The 14,288-nt window shown below is 39.9% G+C and overlaps 1 protein-coding gene across 1 annotated transcript in view; it reads right to left on the minus strand.

The window, feature by feature from the left end:
* Positions 1-14,288, minus strand: part of LOC111152319 (collagen type XIX alpha 1 chain) — a 306,943-nt gene that overhangs the window by 22,870 nt on the left and 269,785 nt on the right. Inside the window, exons 41-45 of the mRNA XM_022510811.1 lie at positions 11,468-11,521; positions 6,547-6,591; positions 4,032-4,076; positions 3,876-3,938; positions 90-125 (exon numbers count right to left, since the gene is read on the minus strand). Of these exons, the coding sequence (XP_022366519.1) occupies positions 90-125; positions 3,876-3,938; positions 4,032-4,076; positions 6,547-6,591; positions 11,468-11,521 (243 nt within the window). The remainder of the gene's footprint in view (positions 1-89; positions 126-3,875; positions 3,939-4,031; positions 4,077-6,546; positions 6,592-11,467; positions 11,522-14,288) is intronic.

Raw genomic sequence — 14,288 nt, forward strand, 5'->3', positions numbered from 1 at the left:
TTCCCCAGCCTGCTTAGTCAAGTATGTTGACAGGTACTGCAAATGAGGTTTTGCATGAGAATGTTTATCTGAAGTGGTATTTTCCATACCTGAGCACCGGGCAATCCGTCTTTTCCATTTATTCCCTATAAAGACAGAAGATGATCAATATTCCTAATTCTACATCGGTAGACATAGTTAAACACAATAAAAGGGTAAAGTTTTGAGGACCTAATCATCACATTTCTGCTATTTTGGTGAGGGAGTGGAGTGAAACAGAAAACGAAGTTGAGAGAGTAGATGGTCTGGAGTTCAAATTCAGACTCTGTCACTGACGAGTTCCATTTACTTCAGGCAATTTACTGACTCCTAATAGCATCTGCTTCTTTCCTTATAAAGTGAGGATGAAGTCATTATTTGAAAACTCAGGATTTGGTAAAGCAACAGAAAATGCCCAAGTCACTGTAAATAGTCAATGGGGTTATTTTCCTTACTTATTCTCTTAGGTACAATCTGAAAAATAAGGTGGCCCGTGGTGCTGGGTGGCTGGTGGGTGGCATTTATTGTTACCGCCCAACAATTTTCTAGCACAGAGAGTCATTCTCAGTAAATGGTCTCAGCTGCTGCTGGGGAAATTTCATAACATGGCCAGAGCACGATCCTCCTATGAAATAAACTGTCAGCCAGAGAACAATTTGTTATTTTTCAGTGGGGGAATATGAAAGAAAAGTAGGAAATCTGTAATCATGGTTTTTGAAAGCATTAAGTAGTGTTTTGGGTTTTTTTTTTTATTAGTAAACTGGAAGTTAACCAAACTTTACAAGGCTGTCCTGGAGGTGGAAATAAAGCCCCCTACTCAGAGATTTACAAGATGGAGAAAACTTGTGGCCGGGAGATGTCAGAAGGAAAAGCACTTGGGGTCAAATCAAACACCTAGAGTTCAATAGCAGATGTGTTTTTGAGATTTGGTTTGAAGAGAGAGATCAAGGTGAGGGAAATGATTTCTTAGCTAGTAGGCAACTGCATGGACATGTTTTTCTGAAAAGGCTTGGAAAGTTTTGCTGTGCTGGAATGGATTTTATGAGGATGGAACTGCAGACAAGCACATGTTTTCACTGCTGTAAATTACACTAAAATCCGTCACAGTTGATAACCCAACCAAAGTCCCCCAACCTCTCTGAATCATCTGGGAATTATGTAGAGTACTTTAACTAAGAACATGTTACCTGCAGTGTGTGGTTCAAAGAATTTATTACATCCAGAAACACAGGCAACAAAGATAAAGCTGATTAAGGAGAGAAGTGGGGGAGGGGATGACACAACCCAGCTGTACCACTTGAATAAAAGAAGATGTATCCAGTGTTAACATGTAATTCATGCTTTTGGTAACAATGTAAGAAAAGAAACCGTACAGTCTTTCTTTCTTTTTTCTTTTTTTTTCTTTTTGGTCTTTTGTAATTCATCAAAGACTATCACGTGTGTTCTCCTTTGTATATAAAGGTGTTATTAACTTGCTTTCCCTAGACAAGTACTGCTTTTAGAGATTTTTAGAATAACCTGCATGGATTTGTTTTTCCTTCTCTCATCTCACTTATCTGGAAGAACTCCACGCCTGGGTGTAAGCAGCCTTTTGTCTATCACATGTCTGCATCTGAGCAGCTGGCTGTGGTTGAAGAAAAACACATGTCCTTGCTCACTTGTTCCTACCTAAATGAAAGCAGACAGAGTGCAAGTATCCCCTCTGTATTACCAGGCTATCCTGGATTTCCTGATTCAACTCCCTCTCCTTCTCTCCCTAAGTATTCTTTCACAGATTTTCCTGTCTTCAGATCTCCAGCATCACCACCTGATTCCTTACACCCAACCAATGACCTCGATTCTTCTTCCACTGAGAAAATACGTAGGAGAGAAATATCTCTCCTATAGATCCAACCTACACACATTTGTACACATTTGTACACCAATGTCTGCCTGTCCCTTCCTCCTAGTGAGAAGGATGAGCTGCCCCTGTTCCTTGTGAAGGCCGATTTTCACTTCTGAATGGAATACCAGTGTTCTCCGCTTACTCAAATTTATCTCCACTCCCATGGTATCATCAAAACTTCCCCTCTCGACTGGATCATTCTTATCAAGATGCAAGTGTGCTGTAACCTCTCCCACCAAGGACCACCACATTTCTAAATCCAGTGCAGAACTGTCAGCTCTCACATGATTTATCTAGATTCATCATTTCTCTGTCTTAAAACACTTAGTTCCCTCAACATCCAGGAAACTTCATTCACCTGGTTTCCTTCATATCTCACTAGCTGCACATTCTCAGATTTTTTGCTGGGTCTTTTTCCTAACAGTTGAAATGTTTTCTTCCCTCCCAATCCACAGGGACTACATTTCATTCAGACCCAGGTTTAAAATACCCAAATCAGTCTCTCCAGTCCTGACCTGTCCATTAATTCAAGATATGTATATCAACCGCTTACTTGACATTTCCAATGGATGTCTACGAGTGCTTGAAGTTCAATGTGTCCACTGCAGAGAATTCTTGATTTTCCTCCCAAACCTACCCACCTCCAGTAGTTCCCATCTCACCAAAAGTGCCACTGTGACATGGCTGCTCAGACCCCACGCCACAGTTTTGACTTATCTCTCTCTCACATTCCACTTCCGGTCCATCAGTGAATTTGCTGACTCTCCCTTTGATGTACATTCTAAACTCCCTTACTCCTCATGATCTCCCTCTTCTCCCCATCACTATTTCTCATGGAGATTATGGTGATGTTTCCTCACTATTCTGTCTGCTTCCATCCTGCTTCCTATAGTCCGCTCTCCACAGAATAGTCAGACTGATACTCTGCAATATACTCCATTTTCCTTCCCCACTACAAATGCTTCAGTGGGTTTCCAGATTGAAGCTATTTTTTGAGTGTCTCCCAGGGCCAGGCACTGACAATGTGTACCATATGTCATGTTACTTAAGTGACTCACAAAACCCTTAGAGTCACAATTCAAACACATATCTTTCTGACTCTAAATTGTATATGTTTCCTCTATTTTTATGTTGCTTCTCTGAGGAGGGGGAGGCCAGGGAGCACTCAGACTCAGAGGTTTCCCAGAGGTACTGACCCAGCCTTGTGAACTCTGTGCTGCTTGTTTACCTTCAGTGTCCTCCTTCTCCTAATAGCATCCCTCCCCACACACAAATAAACAAGCAAAGGGAGCAGTGACTTTCTATCAAGAGTAAACCCAAGAGAGGGCTGCATGTTGTTCATCTTTCTGTCCCCTCCCTCATGGCCCAGCACATCCTTAGCAAACAGAAGAGACTAAATAAATATATGTTGAAGTAAACTGAATTAGTACAAATGATTATTACTGTGTTATAGCAATATATGTCAGTATCCAAGAGTTCTTTTAGGAACCAAATGGATGCTATGTTTAGAAGCACAATTTATGAAGGTAGAAGAACAAGGTCCATAGGTAACAAAGGGAATCTGAGAAAATAGCTTCTTCTTCAGTTTTTAGCTTGGCCTCCAGGAGTTATATCTGTGAGTCTTCAGGTTTTTTTATATTTTAGGATGTGAAAGGCCATTTTGTTTTTTAACCAGGAGAACATCAGACTTAAGAAGTAATGAGTCTAATCTCCTGACACTTCAAACAACCAAACAAAATCTCACTTTTTTCATCATTGTTTAAGACTTAAAGATACCTCATACAGAGCTAGGACACTCAGGAAGAACCACACCCCCAAAGACCCATTTGTGGAACTTGCTCTTACTTCCTTAGAAACTACAAACATCAGATTTTCCAAGGAGATAGGACAGTGATTGGATAAGAGATAAGAGATAGACAGTGTTTGGAATATTTCTCAAATTGGCAAATTTTAAATAGTAAAAAGTACTTACTGGCCTTCCGGAGGGTCCTTCTGGTCCAGGGAAACCTATGTCTCCAACAGGCCCTCTGTCACCCTATAGGCATGTCCACAGACAAATATTAGCTGCCAATGAAAGCTCTGGAACCGCACGCAAGTACAACTGTGAAGTAAGTGGCTGGAAACTCACCGGTTCCCCTGGGACTCCCGGAGGCCCTGGAGCTCCAGGTTTTCCCTGGGAAATCAAAGCAAGGAGAAACATGAGGAGCCAAATTACGGCATGACACCATCCCCTCCCTGACTGTGAATTTAAGGAGCTGCCAGGCCTGTGGCTCTCTATACTAAAACGGCATTCTTAATGGGACAGAGTCTGTGGGGACATATACTTGACTCTGGAGGCTCCAAGGTATGGACTAGAATGCAGTTCTCTGAACGTACACATATGTGTATAGTGGACGGGTGGGAGGGGACGATACTATTTTTGAAAATATGAAACCAATATATCCTCATTACTGGAAATACCTCTAGTGCTTATTTGATCAGCAGCTCTTCTCGGCTTTGGAGGAGGGAGGGCACATGGGATCAAAGAAGTCTTTCCTAGATTTTGTGTCTTGTAGGAGGGTATCTAAGTTCATAGTAGGATAGCCTGAAGAAACACCATGTTTGACTTGAAAAGCCATGTTTGGTTGAAAGGAAGGGGACAAGACTGATTTATTCCAACACATTATGGCTTGGAGGACTGACAACAGAGAAGTGTTGGGTAGAGAGGCCACTGGGAGGGACAAGAGAGGAAGATGGTCCATTAGAGCCCAGAAGTGAGAAGTGCCAAAGTGTCCAGATCAAGCTTAAAGAAGGAACCCCCTTCTATCCCTTGGACTTAACATGGACAGAAAAACAAATAACACAGGGATATAGGCATGGGGCCAAGGCTGCAGAAACCCTAGTAGGTTTCCCAGGAGAGAATCTGAAAAAGGAAGGACACTTTCTTTACTCCTCTTGCTGTCCAGAACTCTGGGAGGAGCCCGCCTCACAGGTTCAGACATGGCTGAGTGGTGAAGCAAGGCAGACACAAGGCCTGACAGAGCAGCCCTGGTTCCCCAGAGCCCGTGTGTACAAGCAGGAACTCCCGAATCTCCTGTGGGCCCAAGTGGGGGGATATGTTAGAGCTGGAAGGCTAATGTCCCACATGGGCTTGGCATAGGACACAACGGGGAGAGTGCTCAGGCTTTGAGATCTGAGACAAAGGGATCAGGGACATTGGTAGCAGGCAACAGAAATCTCAAAGGTTGGGGGGAGCTTGGAAAACCTGGGGGACAGCATGCTGACTGGAGGCCTCACCTCATTGCCAGCACTCACAGACACCTCCTCCTGTCTACCCATGTGTCATCCTGGGAAGAAGCAGGAGAAACAAGCCCTGGAGAAATCTCTGGATGGGCTTGAAAATACTAGAAAGGGATAGAACTGCTAAATAAGGGGATTCATCCTCTACAAAGGATGGTTTTCTACAGACTAGGGGTGGGTTTTGAATTTTTGTTCTTAGGCTTAATATCTACACAGAATAAAAGAGAGTGGCTACTGGCCTTTTAAAGGATGGGAGTGATGGGTGGTGGTGGATGGCGGTGGGGAGTGGTGGATGCTCTGGGTGGTGCTGGGTGTCAGTAGATGTCAGTGGGTGGTGGTGAGTGGGATGATAGAGCCCTTTCTTATCCTGTGTTCCTATGATTCAAGCACATAGTTTCCACTGACTTTCCTACCCTGAGCCTACCCTGCAGGGGCACTGAACAAAAGGATAAATGGGCTCTTACTCATAAAGCATGGCCACAAAATTTTAATTAGAGCATCATGAATGGAGATCAGAATGATCCCTAGGGCTCAGAGAAATGATTTCAACCTTTCCTGGAGTACTTCCTATTCATTTGAAAAGACCTTGATGAGATTAAAACATTTGACACCGGAGAGCAACAAAAATGATTGAGAGTCTGGAAGGGCTGGTTTACGAGGAAGCATTAGCAGCTGTAAAGATTTGTTAATAACACCAGGCCCAGGGAAAACTCGGGCAGATTGCAACTTAATATCAAGAACTTGAAGTACATGCCTAAGGATAAGAGCTTCATCTTTTGGGGGCCAAGAAACCTTAAATATGACAAGAACAGAGAAACAAAACTAGCTTCTCAAAGTTGGGCTCGTGTATTCACGTATTGGCACTTGTAATTAACTGGGCATCTCCTCCCCTCATTAAGGAAGTTGGGGGGAAAAAAGAAAAGATAATAAAGAAAGAGGTGAACATAAAGAAGGGAACAGTCTTGGGGTACCTGGGTGTTGCAGTCAGTGAAGTGTCGGACTCTTGGTTACAGCTCAGGTTATGATCCTAAGGTCATGGGATCAAGCCCCACACTGGGCTCCCTGCTTGGCTCTGTACTCAGTGGGGAGTCTGCTTGAGATTTTCTTCCTCATCTCCCTCTGCCCCTCCCCTCTCTCTCCCTCCCTCTTTAAAATAAATAAGAAATTTTAAAAAATAAAGAAAGGAGAATTCTTGAGGATAAATAGGGACAAGGTGGTTTTATTTTTTTAACTGGATGTTTCCAGAACCTATTGTCATAAGAGCTACTGTGTGGTCCCTACCTCTTCTTGATCCCTAGCCACAGATTGACTGCGGAGATAGAATTGCTTCCTTGTGAAAATAATGTGAGATACTCTGGACTCACCGATATTCCAGCTATTCCTGGGGGGCCTGCTGGGCCTCGATCCCCCTGTTGGGATTTAAAAAAAAGTTGCTGCTTATGATATCTATAAAATCTTTGTCTATAAAATTAATGCTCAAATGAGTATTTGGATTTGGTGAAGATTTTCTTTGGTGTTGATAAGCATTATCAGTATCATCAGATGGGAAAATAAAAATTAGTAGCTAGCTGAATTTGTTAAAGCTTTTTTTTTTCCCCCAAAAAACGAAAGCAAATAATAATCTTAACGAAAATAAGCATTCAGGTTATCATTTCTGTGACCTATTTTTAGTAGGACTCCACACATACTTGTAGCTAAGATTAGTCAAAACAGTATTTTTATTCCAAAAGTAATCCATTACCAATACTTAAAAAAGAAAGCACATTGAATGTTTTCTAAAAATCTTTTCCTACACTTGTCTTATTCGATGTAGGGTTGGAATAAGATATTTAGAACAAGGGATTTTGTAGTTCTCCTCACTAGGCCATCAGAAGATCCCTTCAATTGCTCTGAACAGCAGAGTGATGTAACTCTTTTTCCAAAGGCAATGTGGTATTTTAGATAAAGCTGATGATGCTAAAAGTGTTAATGATTATATACGGGATAATAAAATGGCAACTTTTGTTGAGCAGAACCTACATTAAAAAACTTCATAACTTCACTCAGGGACATAAAAGAAGACTTGATTAAAATGAAGAGATATGTTTTGTTCTTGGAGGGCAAGACAATGTTGTAAAGGTGTCAGTGCTACCCAGACTAATTTATAAATTTAATGCAATTCTTATGAAATTTCAGCTTGACCAGGTGATATTAAAGTCCACCCTGGATAATGAATTAATAAGAAGATAAGAGAAAAAAATTAAAAGAAAACAATACAGAGATTAGCAATACCAATATCTGAACATATAACAAAGCTATAACAATTAAAATAATGGAATATTGGTATAAGATTAAGCAGTATATAAATGCAATATAAAAATGCAATATAACCATAGGCCAACATCTATAATAGGATTTTAGTAAAGAAAGGGATTATTATTCAAAATATAGTACTAATAATTGAGTAATTTCCTTAAAAAGAGTTTAATTCCTCTCTTTATATTATACTCCATGTAAATCCCATATAGATTATGTAAAAAACAAAATATTATGAACTATAAAAGAATTAGAAGAAAATACGAAGTGACTACCTGATTTTGGTTGACAATAAGAATAAAAAGAACTTAATGCATAAAAGCAAAACAAGAAAACATAGGGAAAAATTGTTTGATATTTGACTACATAAATGTTATGTTTCTATATACTATGAGATCAAACATGAAAATGAAAGGTCAGACCAGCTAGGAGATAAACTCTAACATATAAATAGAAGTAGTATCTTTATAAAGCATATCCTTAGATAAATAGAAAAAAACTGATAGAATAGTGGACAAATAGTACAAACAGGTAATTCTTGTCAGTTTCACTCTGGCTCCTCTTAAATTATGGGATTTTAACCCCCCAAAATGAATATGTTGCAAATTTTTATTCATTGGAAACTCTTGTATATCTGATAAAGTTTAATATTAATAGTAAGAAACCTTCTCTTGGACAATATAGTTCTTCCAAAGTTCAGGTCTCGCAGTTCTTTCAACCATTCTCCTCTAATGATCTGGCCTCTTATTCCCACTGTTATACCGGAGGCCTTGTCAGTAACCATAATTCTATCCCCTCCATAAACTCAGTTTCATGCGTTCTGATATTGGGCCACCATAGTTTTAATTCACTTCCGTAAGTACCTTGGATTCTCACACTTTTGATGCTATCAAGACCTCTAATCCATTGAACAAATCTTCCATCATCCTTCAACTCTCTAAATGGCCTCTCTACCTTATTTATTTAGTTTAAATTCCATGGTCACTTGCTTTAATCACTCCTTTGTGTACACCATTGACTCTCTTGGCCCATACTTGCTTTTAGTACTCACCTGTCAAAACTGGAACTTTGTTTAAATCTATGTCTTTACCTGAGTGTACATGCTGGAGAAGATCTCCCTGACCGGTCTCACTTCAGTTTATACCCACGAACCTCAGGGGTGTCCTGGGGCTGCCTAGTCATCCCACTCTGTGGTCCCAGGACTCTCCCTCTCTTTTAGAAGACCTTCCCCTTAAATCTCCTACCTCTTCTCCCTCATCACTCCCAGACAATATCTTCTTCCTCCATCTCTGAGAAAATTTCAGCAACCAGAAAACAACTTCTATAGACCCCAACCAATTATTCTTCCTGTGTATTAGTGTCTGTACCCCTACACTCTGTTTTTCCACTTGTTACTATAGATGAACTATCCAGATTCCTCTCTGAAGCCATACCCTCCATTTATGTACCGGTTCCTATTTTCTCTTAGCAATTTGAAGATGTCATTCCAACAATTCTCCCCTTTCTTTCTGTATCATCACTCCCCTACCCCATTCTACCAGATCATTCCTTTAGCATACAACTAATCTGATAGTTCTATGGTCCATTTCTAAAACCTATTTTATAAAGCCTTACCCACCCTACTTCCTCCAGCAGTCACCTTCCCATTTCTTTGTTTTCCTTTGCAGCAAAACTCCTTGGCCATTGTTTATACTGTATTTGCTATCTCTAATTCTTTTTTTCTTATTCTCTCTTAAATCCATTTAAATCCAACAGTTGCTCCTACCAAAATAGTGAATAGCAATAATCTATTATTGTTACACCTCTATCCTGCTAAATCCAATGGTTGATACTTGACCGTCCTATTTGATCCCATCCCCATCATACTAGACCCATGTGCAGTATTGGAGACAAGTGATTACCCTCTTCACCTTGATACACTATCTTCACTTGGCTTTCAGGACACCAAGTTTTCCTCGTAACTCCCTGGTCATTTTATCTCAGTATTCCCTGCTCATTCTTCCTTTTCTTCCTGATCCCTTTATGTTGGAGGCCTCAGTGCTCAGTCCTCAGTACTCCTTTCTTTTATAAAATCTGTCATTCCCTTGGCGATTTTGTCAAGTCTCCTGGCTTTAAGACCGCGTCTATACACTTGGAACAACCAAGTTTAAAACTCCACTAAGACTCTTTTCAAACTCCATGCCTTTTTCTTGTTCTGCCTACTCGATACTTCCACTTTGCTATCTAATAGATGCCACCAAATTTGACCTCATGTCCAAAGTTAAACTGGTCATCCTCACCCTCTCCACACAGGCTCTGCCTATAGCTTTCCTCATTTCACTTGATGACTATCCCATCATATCAGTTTCTCAGGTCAAAAAACTTGGAGTGTCCTTGATTCCTCCTTATTCTCTCATACCCATGTCCAATCAATTAGAAAGTCCTTTTGGTTCTACCTTCCCAGTATATCCAGAATCTAGCCACCCCTCACTCTCTCCACCATTTCTGCTTTGATCTCAGCCAGCATCCCTCCCAGCTGTGTCATGGGAACAGTCTTCTAACAGGGTTCCCTGCCCTCCGGCTGCAGGCCCCACCACCCTTCTACTCAGAAATGAACTACTGGCTCCGTATTTTACTCAGAGTGAAAGATAAAGTCCTCACAGTGGCTAATAAGCCTCTTTATTATCAGTGCTTCTCAAACTACTTGTGCTTCCCTGGGAGCAGTTTATCATTTACATTCTAATACATCCTGGGCCGAGGTGAGTGTACTGATATTTGAATATCATAGCAAAGTCAAATTGCTAGACAAGTTTTTAAGTACTTACTCTCAGTCTATACTTACCTTGCCACAGAATCCATAAGAGAATTTGCAGACTGGCATTGGTCCTCTACCAGCAAGCTTTTGAGTAGCATTTCTTTGCAGGACTGCTATGACCGGGCTACACCTCCCTTCTATCCCTATCTCTCTGACTTCATCTACCCCCTTCCTTCACCTCATCCCCCTGGTCTCCTTTGGTGGAGCAGGAATGCTCATGGTCTCAGTGCATTTAGACCTAACGTTTGTGCTTTCAAAAAATTCTAGGGGTGCCTGGGTGGCTCAGTGGGTTAAAGCATCTGCCTTTGGCTCAGGTCATAATCCCAGGGTCCTGGGATGGAGCCCCACATCGGGTTCTCTGCTCAGCAGGGAGCCTGCTTCCCCCTCTCTCTTTCTGCCTACTGTGATCTCTCTCAAATAAATAAATAAAATCTTTTAAAAAATTGTATGTATTTAAGGTATCCAACTTGAGGATTTGATATATACATACACTGTGAAATGATCACCACAATCAAGCTAATTAACATAGTGGTGAGAATACTTAGCAGTTTTCCAGTATACAGTAAAGTACTGTAACCTATTGTCACCATCCTACACATTAGATCTCTAGAACTGATTTATGTTGCCTGGGACATTCTTCCTTCAGGGTTGAGGGGACTTGACTAACTCTGTCTCACTCTTTCAAGTCTCGCTCAGATCATGCTATCTCAGACCAATATTTAAAATTACAACCTCTCGGGGCGCCTGGGTGGCTCAGTGGGTTAAAGCCTCTGCTTTCAGCTCAGGTCATGATCCCAGGGTCCTGGGATCGAGCCCCACATCGGGCTCTCTGCTCAGCAGGGAACCTGCTTCCTCTTCTCTCTCTGCCTGCCTCTGCCTACTTGTGATCTGTCAAATAAATAAATAAAATCTTTAAAAAAAAAATTACAACCTCTCCTTTAGCACTCCAGAGCCTTCTTCACCTGCTTTACTTTTTTCTTTCTTTCATAGAATTTACCAACATTATTACTTATGTTTATTCTTGTCATTTCTCTATCCCCTTCCTAGAAAGTAAGTTCCTTGAAGGCAGAGATTTTTGTCTGTTTTGTACTCTTGGCTATCTTTAAACCTAAAATAGTTCCTGGTCAATAGGAGGTGCTCAGTAAACATTTCTGGATGTTGACTCAGTGACCACAATGAGTGACACCTGTACTTACCTTTATACCTGGAAATCCTTCTAGTCCTGGTAACCCCATTGCACCAGGTTCTCCCTGTTAAATATGAACATGAGAAATGCAGAAGCAATGACCAATAGGTGTTTTAGGCCTTTGTTTCAAAACCAAAGATTTCTTTCTTTCTTTCTTTTTTTTTTTTTTAACAAAAAACTATCTCCAAACACTGATTAGCAATTTAGCAAATAATTGGTATGCTCTATTTTCAAGCATCTGTATGCTTGCATTTGATATTTGAAAATAGTTTGAGAATAAAGCTATTCCCTGGAGAAGTATGAATATATTTTCTGATTAATTGTTTTTATTCTGATTAAGAATCTAATTAGGATGAATCCCTCCAGTCAGTGATAACTCTAATTTCAATAAAAATTAGAAGGAAAGATGGGCTTTAATGAAGTTTGCCAATGTGTGATATACTCAGGGCTGCTAGATGATTGGAGAATAAGACTAAGCTCTTTAAGAGCAGATGAAGACGAAGGTCTGATAGCAAAGTTTACCATTTTGCAGTGTTCTCTGCAGTTTGCCATGAATTGTGAATGCTTCAGGGGATGGCCCCAGAAGCAGCATCTTGGATGATTCTAAAAGTTATTGCTCAAGCTCATGGGTCAGTGGCAGAAGATAAGTAAGCATTTCCATTAAAAAAAAAAAAAATCTATTGCGTATTCTAGTGTATGGTCCCAGGCCAGCTGGAGCCTGAAGGCTCTCAAGAAATTTATTTAGAAAGGTTAGGGTGAAGGAAGCTGCTAATTTTGAGCAAATAAACATGAAGTCTTTTAAATCAAGAGATATAAAGGAGGTAGTTGTCTGATTACTCCTTGTTAAGGAATTGATGTCAACTGCAAATATTTTCTTAAGACACTGGATGCAACATAATCACATAAAAAGAGAGCTTTCATTCGCTGTAAATATATTTTTTGCATGTATAATTCTAATCTGCTTCAAAATACTACCAAGTCTCCAACTTCCATTATTATTTATGATATTGTCCTTATTACAGAACACTTAATGAACAAGCAGATGACTTGATACTTTTCATGCTTTAGAAATCTTTTTAAATGTCCACTAATATATAACAATCAGACAAAAAAAAAAAAAGATGGTCAGATTCTATTCTGCATAAAGTGCTGTAAAAGTGGTCCTGGATTATTGACAAAGGAAATGAACTCTGATTCTCTCTGTTTACATCTCAACAATCCTTAGGACTGAGGAAGGTGGTCACCCCGTCAATCAATATTTACTTGAAAGTAGTTAATAATTAAATATTTAATTGAAGCCACTTATAAATTAAATATCAAAGGAATTCAATGGAGCACCTCAGAAGATAAATTCAGTTAAGGGTAATTTTTGTCTACAAAAACGTTTACTGAGAAGATTAGAAATAATGGTGCAGCCCTAGTGTCATGGGAAATGAAGCATGCAAAGAATAAATCTCCCCCTCCTACCCAACAGCCTCCTCAAATTGACTTTTCCATTTTCTGCTCTGTGACCCGTCATTCTACCATTTCTGGTTTATTTCTCTAGTAGGAAGTAGTACTTCTCTGTACCGGGTAACTGGTGTGAAATGAAGGGTGTTGCACACTGTTGCTGACATAGGCCCCAAAGAATAATTTCAAAGGTTTATGTAGGATAAATCTGAGGCTTTATACAGTATTTAACTTCATTACTCCAGATTTTCTGCTTTTGTGCTTCACGCACTTAAATCACATCTCTAAAAGCAAGGAACATCCTTCAATCAGTTTTTATTTTTTTATCCTTTGTTGTAGCTAAGGAATCTGAAGCCTAATTTCTTCAAAGTCTACTTGAACCAGTCTGCTACCTGTTTTCCAATCCAGTGAATTATGATTTATCCTTTATCAGAATGCTTAAAAAATGTTATCACCTTGATATGCAGTTTTTAATGCAAAACCTGAAAGAATGTTCCAGAAGAGTCAGTGGGATGTCTAGGGGCCTCTAAGGGTTGTGAGTCAGTAGGAGAGAGAAAGGCCAGGTGGAAATTTTTATCAACCAGATGAAAGAAAATTAAACTTAGAATGAAGGCTATGACTGGTGAAAACATTAAAAAAAGTTACAGATAAAAGGGGGGTAACATGAATAAGAAAACAAAGGAAATTTCTAAGTTACATAATTGGGGTTCAGAAAATGGTACAAACTAGCTGAAAATCATGCTTTCTGGGGAGAAAATTGGCTCTTAATATGTACCGACCAATAACAAAAAACATGTGCTTTAATGCATGTTCTTTGAAAATATATTTAGATGTGAAAAGATTACTTTTTATGGCTTTTTCTTTTGCTTTTAAAAAATTGATTCATCCAGTTTTACCAAACTGTGCTGTAATGAAAGGGCCTTAACTTTTTTTTTCCCGAAGACAATGGCAAATGATTTGAAACTTTATTTCAACTTCAGGTATATCTGAGTTTCAAGTGTACTCTATAAATCAAGGTTCAAAGGTTAATACAAGAGAAATATGAACATATGCTTGACAAGGATATGACAGGAAGAACCGCCGAGGGATGAAGGGGATCTAAGGAATTTGGCGGAAGCAACAGCGTGATGCTCTGTGGTTGAGAAGGACGCTTGAGAACAGTTGTCACTCTCTCAGGGGCTGCAGGACATGCTCTCTTTCCACACTGAGTGCTAACTAAGCTCCTGATACCTTTATACCTAATCAGCAGATGGATGACAGCACCCCACATTTCCTACCAAATAACTGCCTCAGACATCCAAAGCAAGTAAACAGCCCCTTCCTTTTTGGGAGTAGAGAGAGACTGGAGACATATTAAGGAATTTCATTCCAGTAAGTATTTC

Source organism: Enhydra lutris, unplaced genomic scaffold (assembly GCF_002288905.1).
Source record: "Enhydra lutris kenyoni isolate GAN:26980312 unplaced genomic scaffold, ASM228890v2 scaffoldscaffold28, whole genome shotgun sequence".
NCBI classification, from domain to species: Eukaryota; Metazoa; Chordata; class Mammalia; order Carnivora; family Mustelidae; genus Enhydra; species Enhydra lutris.